This window comes from Hyperoodon ampullatus, assembly GCF_949752795.1.
Source record: "Hyperoodon ampullatus genome assembly, chromosome: 1".
Classification (NCBI taxonomy): domain Eukaryota; kingdom Metazoa; phylum Chordata; class Mammalia; order Artiodactyla; family Ziphiidae; genus Hyperoodon; species Hyperoodon ampullatus.
In genome coordinates, this window is record NC_136914.1 from 146648820 (window position 1) to 146670845 (window position 22026).

At 37.3% G+C, this 22026-nt stretch overlaps 1 protein-coding gene across 3 annotated transcripts in view; it reads right to left on the bottom strand.

The window, feature by feature from the left end:
• USP53 (ubiquitin specific peptidase 53) overlaps nt 1-1738 on the bottom strand; it is a gene marked incomplete at its 3' end in the record, with an annotated part of 55030 nt that extends 53292 nt beyond the window's left edge. For all 3 annotated transcript variants that reach the window (XM_079699762.1, XM_079699763.1, XM_079699761.1), the window contains exon 1: nt 1495-1738. In XM_079699762.1, coding sequence (XP_079555888.1) covers nt 1495-1638 — 144 coding nt within the window. In that variant the 5' untranslated portion in view covers nt 1639-1738. The remainder of the gene's footprint in view (nt 1-1494) is intronic.
• Nucleotides 1739-22026: the final 20288 nt, after the last annotated feature.

A 22026-nucleotide genomic window follows, 5' to 3' on the forward strand; every position in this document is an offset into this window, starting at 1 on the left:
ACAGACACAGAGGGAAATACATAAATGTAAAAAAAGAACTGGAAAAGGGGTAACATGAAAAGATTTGAAATGATAGAAGCTCTTTCTCAGAGCCTGATTCAATAAAAGCATATAATTCCATGTCTTTTGGAGTCTGGTATTTCTCTATATCGGGTGTCAATCAATAAATATTTTCTTGCCCTTGTCACAGCACTTAATAGCAAAGGGATCCTTCAGCCAGGGCAGAACAGTGACTGTCATTTAAAGGTCCCAACATAAATTAGAATTAATGCTTTTCTAATACCAATTGCTTCTGTTTCCCTGAGTGAGTTATAAAACTTTCAAGTTTGACATATGTCCCGGACAGCAGACAATTAAGAACACAAGTCTGAGTCAGATGCCTGAGCACCTGACACATTCTAGATGTGTTCATTTATCAAATGAGTTAATTAAGCAATATTTCTCTTTCTACTCTCAGTTTTCAGGAGGAAAAAAAAAAAGCAGTAGGAAGAAAACATGTGAAAAGCTATTTATTTTCAATAAAATCTTTTAAGGTATATTCTAGCATCAATAGAGTAACATTCCAATATTCTAAATCTTCCTCATCCTTAGTACTATACAGTCAACGGTCAGAAGGATATAGGCCTCTACAAAATCTGAAAATGTTGAATAAAAACTATCATACATAAGAAAAGATATTTATGTAAGGCAGAAAGTTGGATTAATACGTATTTGCTAATTAAAAGAATTTCAACAAGGACTGAAGCAAAATGAATTAACCATTAATTTAACTACAACAGTGGTGTCCAAATTATGATTCTACAGAGGGGATTTAAGGTCACGGTGGGGGGGATGAAAGGAATTTGAGTACTGAGATTAAAAACTCTGCATTCTTGGGCTTCCCTGGTGGCGCTGTGGTTGAGAGTCTGCCTGCCGATGCAGGGGACGCAGGTTCGTGCCCCGGTCTGGGAAGATCCCACATGCCACGGAGCGGCTAGGCCCGTGCACCATGGCTGCTGAGCCTGCGCGTCCGGAGCCTGTGCTCCACAACGGGCGAGGCCACAACAGTGAGAGGCCCGGGTACCACAAAAACAAAACAAAACAAAAACACCTCTGCATTCTCATTTCAATCCACGCAGCTTGTTTCTTTTTATGCTGTCTATGGGGATCCTACTGGATTTCTTAAACAAAAAAAAGCGGGGGAGAGGGGTTGACTAGCTAACTCAAAAAAATAATTTTATGTATTTTAGAAACATTCTTAATTTACTAAGTAAACATTTTAAGCCACAAGATATTTTTATATCCTAGCAATGCATCATTCTGTTGAAAAAACATTTCCATTTATTATAAAAACCAAAATGCCCAGTCAAAATATTTTGCTACTATTAAAAGTGATATTAAAAAGTCATTCTAGTCAATAATAACTTTATTCTTAACTTACAAGTTAAAGAAGGATTAAGCAAAGAATTTCCCGAAAGGCTCTTTTTAAAATTTAACAAGAAATTATGGTCTCACCTGTACAGCACTATTAAGAAAGCAGCTGTTTTGTCCTGGTTCATTCAACAAGCCTTTGGTAGGGGCTAGGGATAGCATACTCCCAGGTTGATAAGCTTTTCCAAGATTGCCACCAGGTTTCCGTAAGAATTTTACCCATGCCATTTTCAAGCAACTTTGTTTGCATTAAAGCTAAGAGTTATATACTTATGTGATACTTCTGATGATAAAATGGATGGTTTCTTGAATGATCCACTTAAGTTCGCTGCAGTCTATTACCATAACATAAGTTTCCAAGTCCATATCTTTCCTGATGCTGTAGTTTTGAGGACTTTGTCAAGTAAAAAAAAGGATACATAAGCACTGAAGTTCTGAAAACTAAAAAAGAAAGCTATTTTAAAGAAGGCCTTAAAGATTTAAAAATCTTTGTGTTAAATTTTATAAGAGTACAGTTTAAGGTGAAAAAGATTTTTTAAAAACTGCTAAAGTAACATTGATGAACAAATCATATTCTTTAAAGCACAAGTCATTTGTCTTGATGGTTTTAAAAACAGATGATACAAAAAGATGTAGAGTTAGCATTTGGTATGATTCATTTGGTCATTTGTTTTCCTTGTGTTTCTTTAATAAGAAAAAAGTCTTTCTCCTTCCCAGGTGAAGTTATTAAAGGTGACTCCATATTTCATATCAATGTGACGTCAAAGCAAACCTATAAGAAAAAAAAGAAATGTTTAAATAAAAGTAAAGGCTAATAAAGAAAATTCCTACTTTACTATATGAACACAAATATTGAATACATAATTAAAATATTATATATATAATCATAAAATGATTAGAACTAATAATGTTCTTCTTAAAATATGAAACTGAAAACACAGTTCATCATTTAAATTTTCAAAACATATCAAGGTGACATCAATTGCTATCTATTTCAAGATTTCAATGGTCATATGATGGTTTCATATTCTAAAGAAAACTAGAATCAACTTAGATCTCAGGTAGTGTTTTGAATAATACTAACTTTGCTGCCAATACTATATTGCTGTTTACTAAACAGAGACTCTACAGAGACTCTATATTGTTATCTATGTTACAGAGAATCATATCATTTCTGCAAGAAAGTCAATAGATTTTATGTAAATTGATATGCATTAAAACTCAGAAGAAACATTAAATTGATAAACAAATCTTAGTGAATTAGAGTAAATTTCCACACTATTCATGAACACATACTCCTGGCTAAAAGGACTTCAAAATGTTCAACTTCTAAATTAAAAACAATCAAATATTACTACCAAAGTTTAGTTTAATCAGTTGAATTTCCTTCATGCATTCATTCTTTCAACAAAAGTTTATTGAGCCATGTACTATGCCAGGCACTAGAACTGGCATTTTAATGAGGAAAGACAGACCATAATTCAGTGAATAATAAATTTTAGAGTGTACTAGAAGAGTTATGCTCTGAGTGCTAATGGAAAAACAATTCAAGCAAAGGGAATGAGAAGTGTATATAATGGGAGATGGTTTGCACTTTTAAATAGGATAGTCTCGGAAACTGTAATTGAGAACGTTACCCTTGTACAAAGATTTGAAGGAGGTGAAGATGCCACTCTGGAGAAGGCACTTCTAGCAGAGTGAACAGCATTCCTGGCATACTGAAAGGTAGTAAGAAGCCCAGTGTGGCAGAATAAATATGAACAAAGAGGAGAATAGATGAAAAGGGTGGATGGGAAAGAGAGAGATCATGAAGGGCCTCAAAAGCCCTGTGTAAGAACTTTGGCTTTAAATTTAAACTCTAGATGAAAGCCATTGAGTTTCACTTCACAGCACAAAAACATGAGAGGACAGAACATTATAGGTCAGTTCAATTCCATTGATCAAATACCCACTAAGATAGCAAAGCACTGAGGAATAAAGAAGAAAAGCATTAGTCTTTACAGAATTCAAGTCAGGAGACTTTTGTTTGCAGCCCCACATATTAGCTCATCACTTATTAGCTGTTTGGTCTTAGATAAGTTCTTGTCATCTCTGATTCATAGCTTCATCTATAAAATGGGGACAAGAATAACAGCCCTGTTTAACATAGGTTAAATGTTTCAAGAATTATAAAACACTACATTATGTTAGTTTTTTTCTTTTTGTTTTAACTCTGTGGATTGTAACTTCCTCTAAAGTGATCTAAATGATCCTAAAAACTTTCATACAAATTTTTAACAAATGTAGTTATGATTTTACAACATTAAGAAAGCTCTGTACCAGTAGTTAACTTGTGTTTTTAATGGAAGAATCCTTTGAAATGGTATTCTTTCAACAATCATTTAACTAGGCACCAGGTCTTACCCTGAACTGTGATAAGATACATGAAACAATCCCTACCGTAATGAGTTGTTTTGTGATGGGCACACACACAAATAGATAATTTTAAAATATTATAGTTTCTGTTCCTGTGCAAGATGTCAAACTATATGTCCTCCTGGTTCCCTTCCTCCAACCCAACTCTGGAGATTATACAAAAGCAACAGATAGTATAAGGAGAAACAAGGAGAAACAGGGAGAAACATTAAGTAACTGGCTTCCAGAATGTGAGGGAAATAGCAGTCAAGAGATAGAGAGGGCCAAGTGTTACAGACTGGGAAAGTCTTTTTAGTTGTGACCTTTTCCATTCTTCATATTGCTCTGGGCAGAGAATTCCTACCCCACACAATGCAATGAAACAGGAAAGCTCTGTTACCACCCCAGGGCCATCTGGAGGGTAAAGGAAATTATAACATCAGGTAAGCATGGGAGGGAGACGCAAGAGGGAGGAGATATGGGGATATATGTATATGTATAGCTGATTCACTTGTTATAAAGCAGAAACAAACACACCATTGTAAAGCAATTATACTCCAATAAAAATGTTAAAAAAAAATCAGGTAAGCATCAGAGAACAGCTGGTTTGGGAAGTGATAACAAATACAGACACCTGTAAGGCCCCTGCGTGTTCTATCCTCGCCCTACTCCACAAATAGAACAGAGGATGGTAGGACCTGGAGAAGATCACGTCTCTAACCAAGTAAACAGGAAGTTCTTTTTGGAATCAACTCTTAAGCCATATCACCCCAAATCAAGCCCTTACGTCCCCACCTCTGCTGTCTGAAATCATCCAAAGAAACACAAATCAGAACCTAATGCTTTCATTCTTCTCATCATGTAAATATTACTAGCTTATCACTTGGTACTCCCAGGAAAAAGATAACCAGATACTTACAGAGTATGAGCATTATGAGAGAAAGGCAACAAACTGAACAATCTACACCACAGGAAACAGAATGAACAGACCAAAGGGAACACAAATTTAAAATAAACTTAATACATATCCACCAATTGAATGAGTACATTTTTTAAACTGCTGAAAGAAAAAACTCAAAGGATGAGTTAACTAGCAAAATGAATAGAAGGAAACATCATACTAATGAGCAGTACGTTCAGGTCTAGAAATTCTCCTAAAAGTATTAAAAAAACAGAGTGGAAAATATAAACATTTTCAAAAAGCTAAGATACACAGATGAAATCTAAAAGTGTCAAAAACTATCTAAAAGGATCCCCAGAAAGAAAGGGGAGAAAGTAAACAGAGTAGACACTTTAGAAAGATTAAGATTTTTCCAGAATTAAAGGCTGAAAAACCCAGAAAGAAAAACAATAGATAACACAAAAATCCAAACATGATGTGAGGAAGAAAGGAAGTAGGATGAAAATTGTGAAACCTTGAGAGAGAGAAAGAGACTGATTTTTCAAGCCCATTAATAGGCAAACAACAGAAAGAAAAAATAAATCTAAAACTAAACTTTTGAAAAGCTAATAAACAAAATCTTCACAAGCATGATTAAAGAAAAAAGAAATATAAGATGAATAGGATTGATAAAGGAGAAATTACCACATATAGATGAGCAACCAAAAGAAATATAAAAGAATACCACTTGAATCTTATGAAAATAACTTTGAATATCTAAAGGAGCAGGTAATTTCATAGCAAAATTCAAATTACCAAAATTAACTCAAGTGAAGTAGAAAAATTTTTTAAAGACTACAAGAAAATAGAAAGGAGACAAAAGTTCTTCCATTGAAAATGGCATCTGGATCAGATGGATTCAAAGTTAAATTTTACCTAAACTTTAAAGAACTGTTAATTCTAATGTTAAAATACTGCAGGCCACATGAAAATAAAATACTAAGAACCCAAATCATGTCATGAAGCTAACATAACCTTAATATCAAACCATGATAAACCTCAGACCAATGTGACATGTGATTAAAGATGTAAAACTTATAAATAAAACACTAACAAACGTAATCTATCACTGTGTCAAAAGAATAATGTACCATTGAAAAAAATAATAAGGTTTATTCTAGGAATTTAAACGTGATTCTATATTTATTCTTTCAATAAATATTTGGGAAGCTGTGCAGAAAAGAGTTAACACAGCAATATTTATAACAGCTGAAAGATGGAAAAACAACCCAAATGTTCAACTAAAGAATGAATAAAATACGGTGTGTGTGTGTGTGTGTGTGTGTGTGTGTGTGTATACACACATAATGGAATATTATTCAGCCATAAAAAGAAACGAAGTACTTAAACATGCTACAACATAAACACTGAAAACATTTTGATAATTGAAAGTCAGTCACAAAAGACCACACACTGTAAGATTCCATTCATACAAAATGTCCAAAAGAGAGAAATCTAGAGACAGATAGTAGATAAGTGGTTGCTTAGACTGGAAAAGTCGGGGCTATGGAGAACGAGTGGGGATGGGCACGGAAAGTGATAGCTAAAGGGTACTCAGATTCTTTTTTTTCCTTCCAGTTTTATTGAGATACAACTGTCACATGCACTGTGTAAGTTTAACATGTACAGCATAAAGATCTGACTTACATACATTATGAAATGATTATCACAATAAGTTTAGTGAACATCCATCATCAAATATAGATACACAGTTAAAGAAGTAGGAAAAAAGATTTTCCTTGTGATGAGAACTCTTAGGATTTACTCTAACAACTTTCATATATAACAAACAGCAGCGTTAATTCTATTTATCGTGTTGTGCATTACATCACTAGTTCTTAGTTATCTTATAACTAGGAGTCTGTACCTTTTGACAGCCTTCATCCAGTTTCCCCACTACCCCCACCCCCTACCTCTGGTAACCACAAATCTGCTCTTTGTCTATTGAGTTTATGTTTGTTCATTTTTGAAGTATAACTGACCTACAACATTATGTTAGTGCCTGTTACACAACAAAGTTATTTGGTATTTCTATACATTTCAAAAAAAGTTACAATATGTCACCTTACAAAGATATTACATAGCTATTGACTATATTTCCGACACTGTACATTTCATACCCATGACTCATTTATTTTGCAAGTGGAAGTTGGCACCTCTTAAGCTCCCTCACTTACTTCTTTTCTTCCTTCAACCCTCTGCCCTCTGGCAACTACCTGTTTGTTCTTTATATCCATAACTCTGCTTCTGTTTTGCTATGTATGTTCATTTGTTTTGTTTTTCAGAGTCCACATATAAGTGAAATCATACAGTATTTGTTTTTCTATGTCTGATTTATTTCACTGAGCATAATGCTCTCTAGGTCCATCCAAGTGGTCACAAATGGCAAGATTTCATTTTTTATGGCTGAATAATATCCCACTGTATGTATATAAATATATGTAACACCTCTTCTTTATCCATTCATCTACAATGGGCACTTGGGTTGCTTCCGTATCTTGGCTATTGTAAAGAATGCTGCAATAAACATAGGGGTGCATACATCTTTTCAAAGTAGTGTTTTTGTTTTCTTCAGGAGTGGAATTGCTGGATCATATGGCAGTTCTTTTTTTCTTTTTCTTTTTTTTGGGCAGCTCTATTTTTAATTTCTTGAGGAATCTCCGTATTACTTTCCACAGTGGCTGACCAATTTACATCCTTACCAATAGTGCATGAGGGTTCCCTTCTCTCCACATCCTCACCAACACTTGTTATCTGTTGTCTTTTTTAATGACAGCTATTCTGACAGGTGTGAGGTGATATCTCATTGTGCTTCTGATTTGCATTTCTCTGATGATTAGTGATATTAAGCATCTTTTCATGTGCCTGTTGGCCATCTGTCTGTCTTCTCTGAAAAAATGTCTATCCAGATCCTCTGCTCATTTTTTATTCAGATTGTTTTTCAGATGTTGTGTTGTATGAGTTCTTTGTATACTTTGGATATTAACCCTTTATCAGATATATCACTTGCAAATATCTTCTCTCATTCAGGAAGTAGCCTTTTCCTTTTGTTGAGAGTTTCCTTCACTGTGCAAAAGCTTTTTAGTTTGATGTAGTCTCATTTGTTTATTTTTACTTTTGTTTGCCTTACCTGTGGAGACATATCCCCCAGAATATTACTAAGACTGATGTCAAAGAGAGTATTGCCTATGTATTCCTCCAGAATTTATGCTTTCAGGTCTTATATTTAAATCTTCAATCCACTTTGAATTTATACTTGTGCATGGTGTGACAGATTAATCCAGTTTGATTCTTTTGCATGTAGCTGTCCAGTTTTCCCAGGACCATTTATTGAAGATGTTGTCTTTTCCCCTGTATATTCTTGCTTCCTTTGTGGTAGATCAATTGTCCATATGAGTGTGGGTTCACTTATGGGCTATTTTGTTCCATTGATCTATGTGTCTGTTTTTCCACCAGTATCATACTGTTTTGATGACTGTAGCTGTGCAGTATAGTTTGAGGTAAGGGAACATGATATGTCGAGCTTTGTTCTTCTTTCTCAAGAATGTTTCAGCTAGTCAAGGTCTCTGTGCTTCTATACAAATTTTAGAACTATTTGTTCTAGTTTTGTGAAAAATACCATTGGTATTTTGATAGGGATTGCACTGAATATATAGACTGCCTATATAGGATCATTTTAATATTAATTATTCCAATCCATGAACACAGTGTATCTTTCCATCTGTTTGTATTGTCTTCAATTTATGTCATCAGTGACTTATAATTTTCCAAGTACAGGTCTTTTACCTCCATAGTTAGATCTATTCCTAGGTATTTTATTCTTTTGGATGCAATTGTAAATGGGACTGTTTTCTTAATTTCTCTTTCTGATAGTTCATTGTTAGTGTATAGAAATGCAACAAATTTCTCCATATTAATTTTGTATCCTGAAACTTTAATAAATTCTTTGATGTGCTCTAGTAGTTTTTGGTGGCATCTTGAGGATTTTCTATGTATAGTATCATTTCATCTGCAAACAGTGACAGTTTTACTTCTTCCTTTCCAATCTGCATTCCTTTTATTTTTTTTCTCATCTGATTGCTGTGGCTAGGACTTCCAATACTATGTTGAATCAAAGTGGCGGGAGTAGACATCCTTATCTTGTTCCTGATCTTAGAGGAAATGCTTTCAGCTTTTCACTGTTATGTGAAATGTTTTCTGTGGACTTGTCATACATAGCATTTATTATGTTGAGGTAGGTTCCTCTATACCCAAATTGTTGAGAAATTTTATAATGAATGGATATTGAATTTTGTCAAAAGCTTTATCTGCATCTACTGAGACGAACATATGATTTTTATTGTTCAATTTGCTAATGGGGAAATCACACTGATTTGCAGATACTGAACCATCCTTGCATACCTGGGATAAATCCCAATTGACAATGACATATGACCTTTTTAATGTATTGTTGAAATCAGTTTGCTTATGTTTTGTTAAGGATTTTTGTGTCTATGTTCATCAGTGATATTGGTCAGTAGTCTTTTTTTTGTGCCATCTTTGTCTGCTCTTGTTATCAGGGTGATCCTGGCCTCGTAAAATGAGTTTGGAAGTGTTCCCCTCTCTTCAATATTCTGAATAGTTTGAAAAGAATAGGTGTTAACTCTTCTTTATGTGTTTGGTAGAATTCACCTGAGGCCATTTGGTCCTGGACTTTCACTTTGGGGGAGTTGTTTAATTACTGATCCAATTTCTTTACCAGTAATTGGTCTGCTTATATTTTCTATTTTTTCCTGGTTCAGTCTTTGGAGGGTGTACATTTGTAGAAATTTGTACATTTCTTTTAGGCTGCCCATTTTATTGGTGTATAACTGTTCATAGTAATCTCTTAGGATCCTTTTTATATCTGTGGTATTGATCGTAACTTCTCCTTTTTCATTTCTGATTTTATTGATTTGGGTCCTCTCCTCTTTTTTCTTGATGATTCTGGCTATTGGTTTATTAGTTTTGTTTATCCTTTCAAAGTACCAGCTCTTAATTTTATTAATCTTTTCTAGTGCTTTTTTTTAAGTCTCTATTTCACTTATTTCTGCTCTGACCTTTACGACTTGTTTCCTTCTACTAACTTTGGGTTTTGTTTGTTCTTCTTTCTTTAGTTCCTTTAGGTGTAGGGTTGGTTGTTTGAGATTTTTCTTCTTTCCTGAGGTAAGCTTGTATCACAATAAACCCTTCTGAGAACTGTTTTTCCTGTGTCCCAGAGGTTTTGGATTGTTGTGTTTTCATTTTCATTTGTGTCTAGGTATTTTTTAACATCCTCTTTGATTTCTTTAGTGATCCATTGGTTGTTTAGCCTCCACATGTTTCTGGGGGTTTTTTGTAGTTTTTTTCTTGTAGTTGATTTCTAGTCTCACAGAGTTGTGGTCAGAAAAGATGGTTGATATGATTTCAATTTTCTTAAATCTACCACAGCTTGTTTTATGGCCTAGCATGTGATCTATCCTGAAGAATGTTCTGTGTGCTCTTGAAATAGCTCTAACGACCAGAAGGGAGTGCGCTGTTGTGGTGGGTTGACTATTGTGGGCGGTCTAGTAGGCATGGCTGGCTGCCGTTCTGGTTGACTGCCAGGCACTGTTTTGTGTGGAGATTGCCAGCTGCTGGTGGGTGGGGCCAGTTCACAAGGCTGCTGGCTGTGGGGCCTGGGGTGGAGGCGGTCCTGTAACTATTGCTGCCCCACTGGTGGGTGGAACCAGGTTTTGGAGTGGGTGGCTGCAGGAGTGGGGGATCTTCATTCTAGAGTCAGCCTGCTGGTGGATGGGGCTAATTCCTGACACAGCTGTCTGCAGAGTCCATGGTGTCCCAAAGCTGTTGCCAGCCCACTGGTAAGGGGAGCTGGATCCTGGGGCAGCTGGCTGAGGGGTCCAACATGTCTCCAATCTGGTGGCGAGCTGCTGGTGGGGTGGGGCCAGGCCTAGCAGATCCCAGGCTAGCGCAAGCTCACTGGAGGACAGAGCTGAGTTCCCAGGTCTCTGGCTGCAGGGCCCTAGGGGATCTTGGAATTGGTGTGGGCATGCTGGTGAGCAGAGCCCATTCCTGACACAGCTGGCTGTGGGGTCTGATGTATCCCAAAGCTAATGTTAGCCTACCAGTGGGTGAGGCCAGATCCCAAGGTGGCTGGCTGAGGGGCTGTGTTGGTCCTGGGGCCGGTGTCTGCCCACAGATGGGTGGGGCCAGGGCCCAGGGGTTCCTAGGCCTGGTTCCTGCCCAGTGACTGGTAGGTAAGGGCAGATCCTGGAGCTAGTGCTGCCCCACCGGTGAACGGAGCCAGGTCCTGGGGCCTGGCTACAGGCTCCTGGAGCTGGTGTTTTGGCCTGCTGGTGGGTGGGACTGAGGCCCAGGGGATCCCAGGGTTAGTGCTGGCCCACTCTTGGGTGGAGTTCTAAGGTCCCTGGCTGTGGGGTCCTGGGGCTAGTGCCAGCACACCAGTGTGTGGAGCTGGGTCCTACAGTGGCTGTGGGCTCATAAGATCTTAGAGCAGCAGTCCCGCTGGTGGGTAGGGCTGAGCCTCAGGCCACCTAGTTTCTTGGCCTGAGGCATCCTAGTATTTGTGCTGACAGGCCAGTGGGCCTGGCTGGGTCCCAGCACTAATAAGCTAGAGAAAAGAGTCCAAAATGATGCTTGCCAGCACCAATGTCCACGTGGTAGAATGAGCTCCCAAAAATGGTGCCACCACTGTCTATGGCCAGGACGAGCCCCAGCTGCCTTCTGTCTCTCCAGAAACATCTCCAAGATCAGCAACTCAGACTGACCCAGGGTCCTTTTTAAATTACTGCTTACCCTGGGTCCTAGAGCATGTAAGATTTTGTATGTACCCTTTAGGAATGGAGGCTCTATTTCCCACAGCCCTCTGACTCTCTAGAAAGTAAGCACCACTGGCCTTCAAAGTCACATGTTCTGGGGTCTCATCTTCCCAGTGCAGGACCCCCAGGCTACGGAGCTCGATGTGGGGTATGGACCACTCACTCCTTGGGGAGAACCTCTGCAGTTGTAGTTATCCTCCCATTTATGGGTGTCTAACCTGGGGTTATGGGTCTTTACTATACTGCATCTCCACCCTCTTACCTGTCTCGTGTATATCTTTAGTTGTAGAAGGTATTTTCTGCTAGCCTTGTGGTTTTACTCACCAATAGTTTCTCTGTAAATATTTGTAATTTTGGTGTATTCATGGGAAGAGGTGAGCTCAGGGTCTTCTTACTCTTCAACCCTTGGCCACTCCCCCAGTATCATACTGTTTTGATTACTATGGCTTTGTAGTACAGTTTGAAATCAGGAAGTGTGATGCCTCCAGTTTTGTTTTTCTTTCTTAGGATAGCTTTGGGTCTTTTGTGGTTCCCTACAAATTTTACAAGTGGTTTTTCTCTTTCTGTGAAAAATATCATGGGAATTTTATAGGAAATGCACTGTATTTATAGATGGCTTTTGGTAGTATAGACATTTTAACAATATTAATTCTGCCAATCCATGAACATGGGGTATCTCCATTTCTTTGTTTGGCGTCAATTTCTTTCATCAACATCTTATAGTTTTTAGTGTACAGATCTTTTACATCCTTGGTGAAATTTATTCTTAAGTATTTTATTGTTTTTAATGCTATTATAAATGGGACTGTTTTAGTTCTTTCTTTTTCGGACAATTCATTGTTAGTGCATAGAAATGTAACAAATTTCTGTATGTTGATTTTGTATCCTGCAACTTTACTGAATTTATTTTTTAGTTCTGAAAGTTTTTTGGTGGTTTTTAGAATTTCCTATATACAATATCGTGTCATCTGTAAACAGAGAAACTTTACTTCTTTCTCTGATGTAGATGCCTGTTATTTCTTTTTCTCGCCTAACTGCCCTGTCTATAACTTCCAGTATTATGTGGAATAGGAGTGGTGAGAGTGGGCACCCTCATCTTCCTGATCTTAGAGGAAAAGCTTTGGAATTGAGTCTGGTGTTAGCTGTGGGCTTAAAAATATGGCCTTTATTATGTTGAAGTATGTTGCCTCTATGCCCACTTTGTTGAGAACTTTTATATTGAACTTTGCTAAATGCTGTTTCTGCATCTATTGAGATACTCATATGATTTTTAACTTTCCTTCTATTAACGTGGTATATCACACTTATTGATTGTGCAAATGTTGAGCCACTCTTGCATCCCAGAGATCAATCCCACTTGATCATGGTGATGGATCCTTTTAATGTGCTATTGAATTTGGTTTGCTAATATTTTATTGAGAATTTTTGCATCCATATTCATCAGCAATATTGGCCTATTGTTTTCTTCTCTTATAGTGTCCTTATTTACCTTTGGAATCAGTGTAAAGCTGGCCTTGTAAATGAGTTTGGAAGTATTCCCTCCTCTTCAATTAATTGGAAAAGTTTGAGAAGGATTGACAATTTTATCTTATGCAAGTATTTCAAACTTATGATTTAAAATTTTGAATTTGAACTTGAAAATGTGCCAGGAGTTTGAAAGGGAAAAAAAAAGAAAAAGGAGAGAAAGAAAATCACTGCTGCTTTCTTATGAATCAGTGCTTTACCAGTAATAAGTTAACCCCAAAAAGCAAGATTCCAGGGCTTCTTTCCTTCGTTACCCTAGATACTAACTCCATTTTCTTCCCCCAAATTTTAAGCCCAGTACCTTAAATAATTAGGAAATCTACAGCACACTAAGGTCTTTAGTTGGGGTAAATTTCTTTCCCTATTTTTAAAACGGAGAGGACTAGGCTACATAGAATTTATTCAAATTCTAACAAACAGTGATTTGATTAGGCTACTAGAACAGTCTAGGTAAATGGTAATAATAGCTTAAATTGAACTCATTTTATGGTTAAATTGTGTGTCCCCACACACACACACCAAGAAGAAAAAAAAAATATTTTGAAGACCTAACCTCTAGAACCTCTGGACATGACCTCATTTGGAAACAGGGTTTTTGCAGATGTAATTAGATTATGAAGAGGTCATTAGGATGAGGCCTAATCCAATAGACTAGCAGAAGTCATTAGAAGAAGAGACACACACAGAGAGAGAATACCATGTGAAGATGACAGGCAGAGGTTAGAATGATACAGCTACAAGTCAAGGAAAACCAAGAATTGATAGCCACCACTGGAAGCTAGAAAGCAGCAAGGAAGGATTCTATGCAGAGCCCTGAGAAGGAACCAATCCTGCCAACACCTTGATTTTGCACTTCCAGCCTCCAGAACTGTGAGAGAATAAATTTCTATTGTTTTAAGCCATTTGGTTTGTGGTAATTTGTGACAGGAACCCTAGGAAACTAACACAATAGCTGATAAAGCCATGAGACTCCTTTATTTGTTCTTTTCAGTATATTGGGTTTTGATTATAAAATAGTATTTGTTTTTTATATAGATATCTAAAATACATATAAATACTGCATAAAGGAAATTAGAAATACCTACAGTCTAGATATAGTAGGATAGAATAGTAGTATAGTAGTACAGAATAACTGTTAATAAAGCAATTGAAATTATTCTTAATAGTACCCTGCCCCAGCCATCAAACTGTAAAGTGAAATTTCATTTTAATATCTTTTCACAAATAAGCAATACAGCTACTCAAGGACACACTTAAGACTTTTCACTGATATATTACAACTGTTCATCTTACTAGTAAAAGTATTTAAGGCTTTATTTTAGATAACTAGATTGCAAGCTATCTATAGATATACAGATACATATACCTATATATAAATATGTAGCAAGTTAAAGCAATAAAAAAATCTCATTCGTTATAGAGCTATCTCATTTTTATAAAGTTGAAGGATTACAGTAAGAAAGATAATTGAAGAATAGATGTACTTTGATAGAGAAAACCACTGTCACTCTACAAATAGAGGAATTGGAGAAGACTATACTAGAAAATTTTTTAAACAAACACAGAAAATAAAACTAACGTAATAAGGACAATCTATACCACCACCACCAAAATCAGCAAATTTTAAGTAATTTTCAATGTTTTGTACTTTTTTTGCTCAGTTTCTTTGTGTACAATAAAGAACTGTGCTTTATTTCTTCTGGCTTTTACTAATCACAAGTTTTCACTGGTAACTAATTAGAGAAAAACAAAAGTGCATGTGTATCCAGGACACAGAGTATGAACATTAAAGGCAATGGCTTATGGCAATCTGCTTTAAGACATCATCTTCAGAAGAAAAGCATGCCAAAGCAGGCATAACCTAACATTCCTCTGACTTGACAAAGCCCCAAACTGAACTCTTGCTTTACCTATATCTTCTTCCCCACCTTAGCTGATAGTAACTTCATCATTCCAGCTGCTCAGAAGAAGTATCTTGGTATCATCTTTGACTCCTCTTTCTTGCATATCTCAGTCAGAATGTGACCAATTCTCACCACCTCCACTTCTACTATTCTGGTCTTAGCCATCATCAGCTCTTCCCAGGATTGCCAAAACAGACTCCTAACTATCTCCTAGCTTCTACCCTTACCCCTTACAGTCTATCCCCAAGATTAGACCAAGAAATCCTTCTAAAATTAAATTATAAAGTCATCCCTCTGCTCAAAACCTTGTAATGGGTCCTTATTAATTCAGATTAAAAACCAAAACGTCTCTATAATGGGCTGCAAAGCCCATACTACCTGCTAAAAGTAAAAAACGCTTTATTCTATACTCTCACACCACTTTTGAGCCCAGATGTGTGGGTTTTTACACAACAAGCAATTCTCTAATTCTCAGCAGAAATTACAATTTAATTCAATTTGACATTACTGGAGTTAGGGTCAGATTCCACAAGGCAAGGGCTCAGTCCCAATAGACTGACCACCCCCCCACTTCAGACACCAACCACAAGTCCCAAGTTGTCATCTGTACTTCTGATCAATAACCAATAAGTTAGGGGTTCCCACCGACCTCTTCCATGGATTCAATTCACTTGCAAGCACGGCTCTGGAAAATAGCTTACTTGAGTAGATTTCAAGTTTATTATAAAAGGATACAACTCAGGAACAGCCAGATGGAAGACCTGCATAGGGCAAAGTATGTGGGAAGGGGAGCTTCCATGCCCTCTCAACAAACGCTACCCTCCCAGCACCTCCACAAGTTCCCCAACCCAAAAGCTCTCTGAACCCCTTCAGTTAGGACTTTTTATGGAGGCTTCATTACGTAGGCATGCTTGATTAAATATCTGGCCATTAGTGAGTAGCTCAATCTCCACCTCTCCCATCCCTGAAGGGGGGGGCAGGGTGGGGGGAAAGGGGGCTGAAAGTTCCAATCCTCTAATCACATGGTTGGTTTCCTGGCAATAAGTTCCCACCTTGAGGCTAACCTCCAGCCACCAGTCGTCTCATTAGCACACAGAAAACATTTATCACTTTGTAGATTCCAAGAGTTTTAGGAGTTGTGTGCCAGGAAACAGCCAGATACCAAATATATATTTCTTATTATGTAACAGCTATCCATCTTCTCACCTCTAACTTCATCTCTAACTACTTTCCCTTTACATTCTCCTTTTCAGCTTCATGGGCCACCATGAAAACTCCTGCTCTAAAGCCTTTACACTATCTATTCCTCTGCCTGGAATACACTTCCCCTTGATACCCACAGGGCTTCTCCTTGGCTCACTGCATGATTGCTGTGCTCAAAAATCACCTTCTATATGAGGCCTATACTTATTTAAAATTGCAACCCACTCCACATTCCCAATTCCCCTTTCCCTGCTCTATATTTTCTTTTCTCCTTGGCATTCTTTGCCAACTAATATAGTATACGATTGACTTATTATTTTTATTATTGTTTATTATTGTTTCTCCTCCCAATCCTCTTAGAATATAAAGTGAATTCCAAGCATCTAGAACAATGCATAGTATATGGTAGGTAGTTATTAAATACTTATTGAATGAAGCTCAGGAAATAAAGTGAAACCTCAATCAACAAACCCTCTGAAATCAACAAAGATGACCTAGGCACTAAGGGTACAGGACAATTTCCTATCACCTCGCAGCTAGGTTAGTGTCAGTACTATACTGACAAGGAGGTAAGATTATCTCAGGCCTATACAGCAGTACCTTATAGGAGGAAAAATCTTCCAGGGTTCAAACAGCCTGCTCACCTAAAAACAGGGAGGGCCATCATTAGAGGGGCAGGAGCTTATTATGCAGGCTGAGAAGTTTAGAAGAAGCCAAAGCACAAAGTACCTGGTAAACAAAGAATGCCCTGATGGGTTCTTGACAAGGATGGAATCCATGTTTTGATACTGACCTCATGATTCCCAATTATTCTACCTCTGAAAAGCTTCTGCCAACAAAGCACATTACTCAACTACTCAATCATTAAAAGCAGATGAGTTCCATCATCTGTAATCATAATCTATATAAAAAGGTTCACAGAATTATTTTAAGGATCATCAACCATGTATAAAATACCTAATAAATGCCCCAAACGTAGCAGGCACTAGGTAAAGGCAAGCTAATTATAATGACAGCAAAAACACAATCTTTGATATAAATGATTTTTTAACAATATAAATACACATTTGAAGAAAAAGTAAAAGCTGTATTATGATATTTTATACCCCATTTTATTATTTCTCCATTTCCTTAAACTGACATATCAATCTTGACTAAAGCCTTAATCCAGATTAGTGGCATCAGATAAACTGTACAATAAAGTATTAATTTCTTTTTTTTTTTTAATCTCAGTAGGTTTTTTGTTTTATTTTTTAGATGTTAGGGGTAGGAGTTTATTAATTAATTTATTTATTTTTGCTGTGTTGGGCCTTCGCTTCCGTGCGAGGGCTTTCTCTAGTTGTGGCAAGCGGGGGCCACTCTTCATCGTGGTGCACGGACCTCTCACTGTCACGGCCTCTCTTATTGTGGAGCACAGGCTCCAGACGCGCAGGCTCAGTAGTTGTGGCTCACGGCCCTAGCTGCTCCGCGGCATGTGGGATCTTCCCAAACCAGGGCTCGAACCGGTGTCCCCTGCATTAGCAGGCAGATTCTCAACCACTGCGCCACCAGGGAAGCCCCCTAAAGTATTAATTTCTAAATTTTAAAATCTATTAATAAGTCATTCTTAGTAGAAAAAAAGCACATTCATTTATAGAACTATCCTACTTTAAGAAAACTTAAAATATGAAAAATTCTAATTTACAAAAAAATGTTTGGGAATGATTCACTTTACAAGTGGATTCACCATAGTATTATTTTAAACATTCATTTACAAGCTGTTTGGGCTAGAGAAAGAGAAATGAGTTACAATATTAGAAGGCAATGCATCAGAAATAAAGGGAAAGCAACTCTGAAATAACAATGTAAGCAACAGAGAAGATTTAATTTAGAAAAATTCAACCTACGTACAACTTTTCAGAAAAATAATTCAAAACTTCCTTAATGACTATTTTAATTCATAAGTAACACGACAATCCATCCAGTCATAAACAATAACTAGAGCACCCAAAATGCCCCTTGACATTGCTCACATTATGTCTCTGGGTCATAAGAATGCTCCCCACACCTGCGTTACCAACCCTTGTGCTGTCCATCCAGTATTCTCCTTACACTTAAGATGCAATACACATATCATCTTCATTCCCTTAGTTTTTCCCTCTTCCCTCTATAGCGACACAATATAAATCTTTAACAATGAGATGTAAAAAATACAGTGGTAAGCAAAAATGAAGATAATTCACAGGTGTGGTATAGATGACTGAGAAGCTGGAAGAGAAGGGAAGCAGCACCTTGCAAAAGCAAGGGTGTAAGAAAAAGACTATTTTATCTTTGGAAACTCAATGCAGTTGGGGGAGGATTGGGAATAGCCAAAGACAAGGCTTAGGAAAGGTAGAACTCTTATTTCTGACTACTTCAACATTGTCTTATTAATTTTCCAATCTCTAGTGCCTAGCATACAACAATAGGTCAATAAATATTTACTAAATAAATTTGCTAGCTTGGAAAATCACAAAAAGTAAGTTAAAAAAAAAAACCTTCCAAATTCCAAAGGAAAAGTATTTCTTCAAACTGCTTTTTGAAGGTCAATATTTGTAAAAATAGAAGACTAAAAGACTAATGTAATTATTTCCAAGTTAATTCAAAAATACCACAACAGCTCAGATAACTGACTTTATTCATTAAAACAGCTAAGATATTGAAATATGATTTATGTTGTATAACATTTTATTTTCTGATGAATTACAAATATATGAAGCAACTTTTCTGAAGTGACTCATCTAAAACAAAATTTCTTCAACCATATGCAATGGTTTGTGGCACTTTGGGGTATGTCATGGACACCTTTGATGGCCTAATGAAGCCTATGGATACCTTAGAATGTCTGTAAAGCACAAAATAAAATTCATGGGACTAAAATTAAAAAGGAAGAAAAAAAAAAGAATGTATATGATTCCAAAGAAAAACAATTACATTAAAATTCAGTCCTAACCACAGACCACAGTTCTAATCATGTACCCTTAGTTTATAAAAGAACTGCTGATAGAGGATATGGATTAACTTGGAAAAGCAAAGAACAAATACTTCTGCCTAAATATTCTATATATGTAGTATTCCTATTATTTAAAGAAAATAACTAGCCAAGATTAGGATATTAAATACTTATTTAAAGTTTAAATAACCTCTGAAGATTTTATCTGTGGTAGAACATTTCTTGTTCCTATTGTGTGCATATACTGTAATGCAAAATTTTCTAAAATCGTTACATCTGTACAAAATCAATAATACATTAATGCTACATATGTATCATCACTAATTTGTAGCTCTCTCCAAATATGAAATAAATTAGCACACTTCCTCCTTTAATCCAAGAGCTCATGAGCAACAGTAGGCTATACTGACAATCTTTTGAGCCCAAACACATCTAGCACACCCTGTGTTCAAAATACTTCCAGATGAAATATCTAAGTTACCTTACTGTAGGGTGCCTTAGGGCCTATAATTAAGAAAAACCTTATAGTTAAAGCTGTCAAAAACCAAGATCTGCTAAGTATTATAGTAACTAAACATCCTTGAAGGATAGCTTAATCTACCACTTTATAGATTTCAAACATATTTTTGGAAAATTGTAGGGTAAAAAATGTCCTTTCTAGCATGATAGGTGAGTTCCAAACAGTTCCAGCAGGGAAAATAACTGTGATTTTGACTTTTGAATGTGTACACTACCTTAAAACAGAATTTTCATCTTTAAACTCTTTGTCTTGCTAAAACGAACTCCTAAACCATGATCCCAAAATTGTATTTGATACTACACAGTTTAAAATAAACATTTGACACTAAATAATACAAAAGATCTTGACCCACAGTACATATTAAAACCGTAAGTTTTGTGATTTTTTCTTTTTTTTAAGAAAAAGAAAACTAGGTGAAAAATAGTGCTCTTCCACCATTAAAATTGCTTCCTTTGTAAAAACTACTTTTTCGTATCTTCTAAAGCAAATAATATTAATGAATGACTATTGTTGTCATGAACTATATGGTGTCATATAGTTCATATAGTCATATAGTTTCATGAACTATATGCAATCTACATACATTTATAAAAAGGTTTTTTTAGTTAATAGGGAAAAGGAAAGATCTGTTCTTGGTTGCTTATTTTTCCAACTGTAGTAAAAAATACACTAACTACCAGTGAGTTGAGTTGAATAAATCACCATCATGATTTATCACCAGTAATCATGAACCTAAACAAATTGTCCGAAGAGCTCATTTTTAAAACGTCTAAAATGTAAAATAAAAACAAAAACCTTGTTTTTTCAGAACATAATTAACTCCTACTTACAGTGAGTTTGTCTATTTGGAATTATGACAATGGTAGATAAATCATATATTCTGATTTTGCAAAATAAGTTTCGTTTGTTTTAGTTTCTCTTTACAAGATTAAGGATTTATGCCTAGACCATCATCATGGAACTGAAAAGACATAGAAAATTAAACTAACAAGAAGTATTAACTTAGCCAAAAGTTCATTTCAATCAGAATTTTGTTAGCAATTTCTCCTCCTTTTAAATATTGAGAATTAACAACGCTTTTCTTTAAAGAACAGAAATAAAAGTGAATCAGACCCTTATCACAAAGACCCTGCTAAATTTAAACATCCCTCAGAAATAGCCTTGAAAACTCCTTGCAAAAAAATACATATTTTTTTCCAGATGAGAAAACATCTGGCAAACTCTGCTATCTAACAAATAAAGCCTTGCAGTACATTTTGCAAGCATTAATCAGGCTTCGCATTGATAAAGAAAACCGTATAGCAGGATAACAAAACCTCAGAGCACGCTCAGATTGCAGGCTTTAGAAACCCTCCGTATTACACCTGTGCAAGTACTTCCTGTTCTCCAACGATGTTTAAAAGTAGTTTGGTAAACGTCCCATAAGTCGCCATTTAGAAGCTAAACACTAACTTTCTAAATTACTACTACCAACCAGAAACCACCAGCCCAAAGATTCTCACGAATCATCTCTTCTCCAAAGAGGGCAACATAACTACCTGGACCCCTTTCAAAAGCTGCTGCTCGGGAGAGGCAGTGGCTTGAAAAGTGAGGGGCAGGCGCCAGGTAAGCGTAATATTCATAATCCCAATGCAGTAAGCGACCCAGCAGGATCCCAGGTTCTGCCCCTGGCCAGCCCTCAAACACAGCAGCAACTAACAACCACGACCCAGTAAGTACAGCACCTCCTCCCTTCGCGCGCGCCTCCAGCCTGGCCAAAGGCATCTCCGCCAGATCCCGGACGCGGCGGGAAGGAGGCGGGGAAGCTGCGTGACCTCGGGCGCTAGAACCCGGGCAAAGAGCCCTGAGTCTGCCCCGAGGAGGGTGGGGTGGGGGAGGAGGTCGCGGGGCTGCGAGGGGAGAGACGAGGCCTGGAACTGGAATGAGGGTCTCCGAGTCAGGCCCATGGGGGTAGCAGGTCGTTAGACCTCCATCCAGGGACTAGTTTTGGAGACTTACCTTGAGCTCTGCCCTTTTAGTGAGGGGAGCGTGCGGCTCAGGTAGAGAAATACGGGCCTTCTACCTCCCGCTGGCCCAGCGCCGCCTCAAGCTGACACACCAACAGCTGCCACCGTAACCGGGGCTCACCGAGAACTAGAGCAGAGGCGACTGATCTCCGCCGCCCAAAGCTCGATCCTGCGCACGGAGCATGCGCACACGCCTCAACACTGCCAGTCAGGGCAGCGACACCTGCGATCAACAGGTCCTGGGAGCCCCGCCCCAATCCCCGCCTCGCCCCCGCCCCGCCTCCTCAGAGCTAGCCCCGCCTTCATGCTCAACGAGCT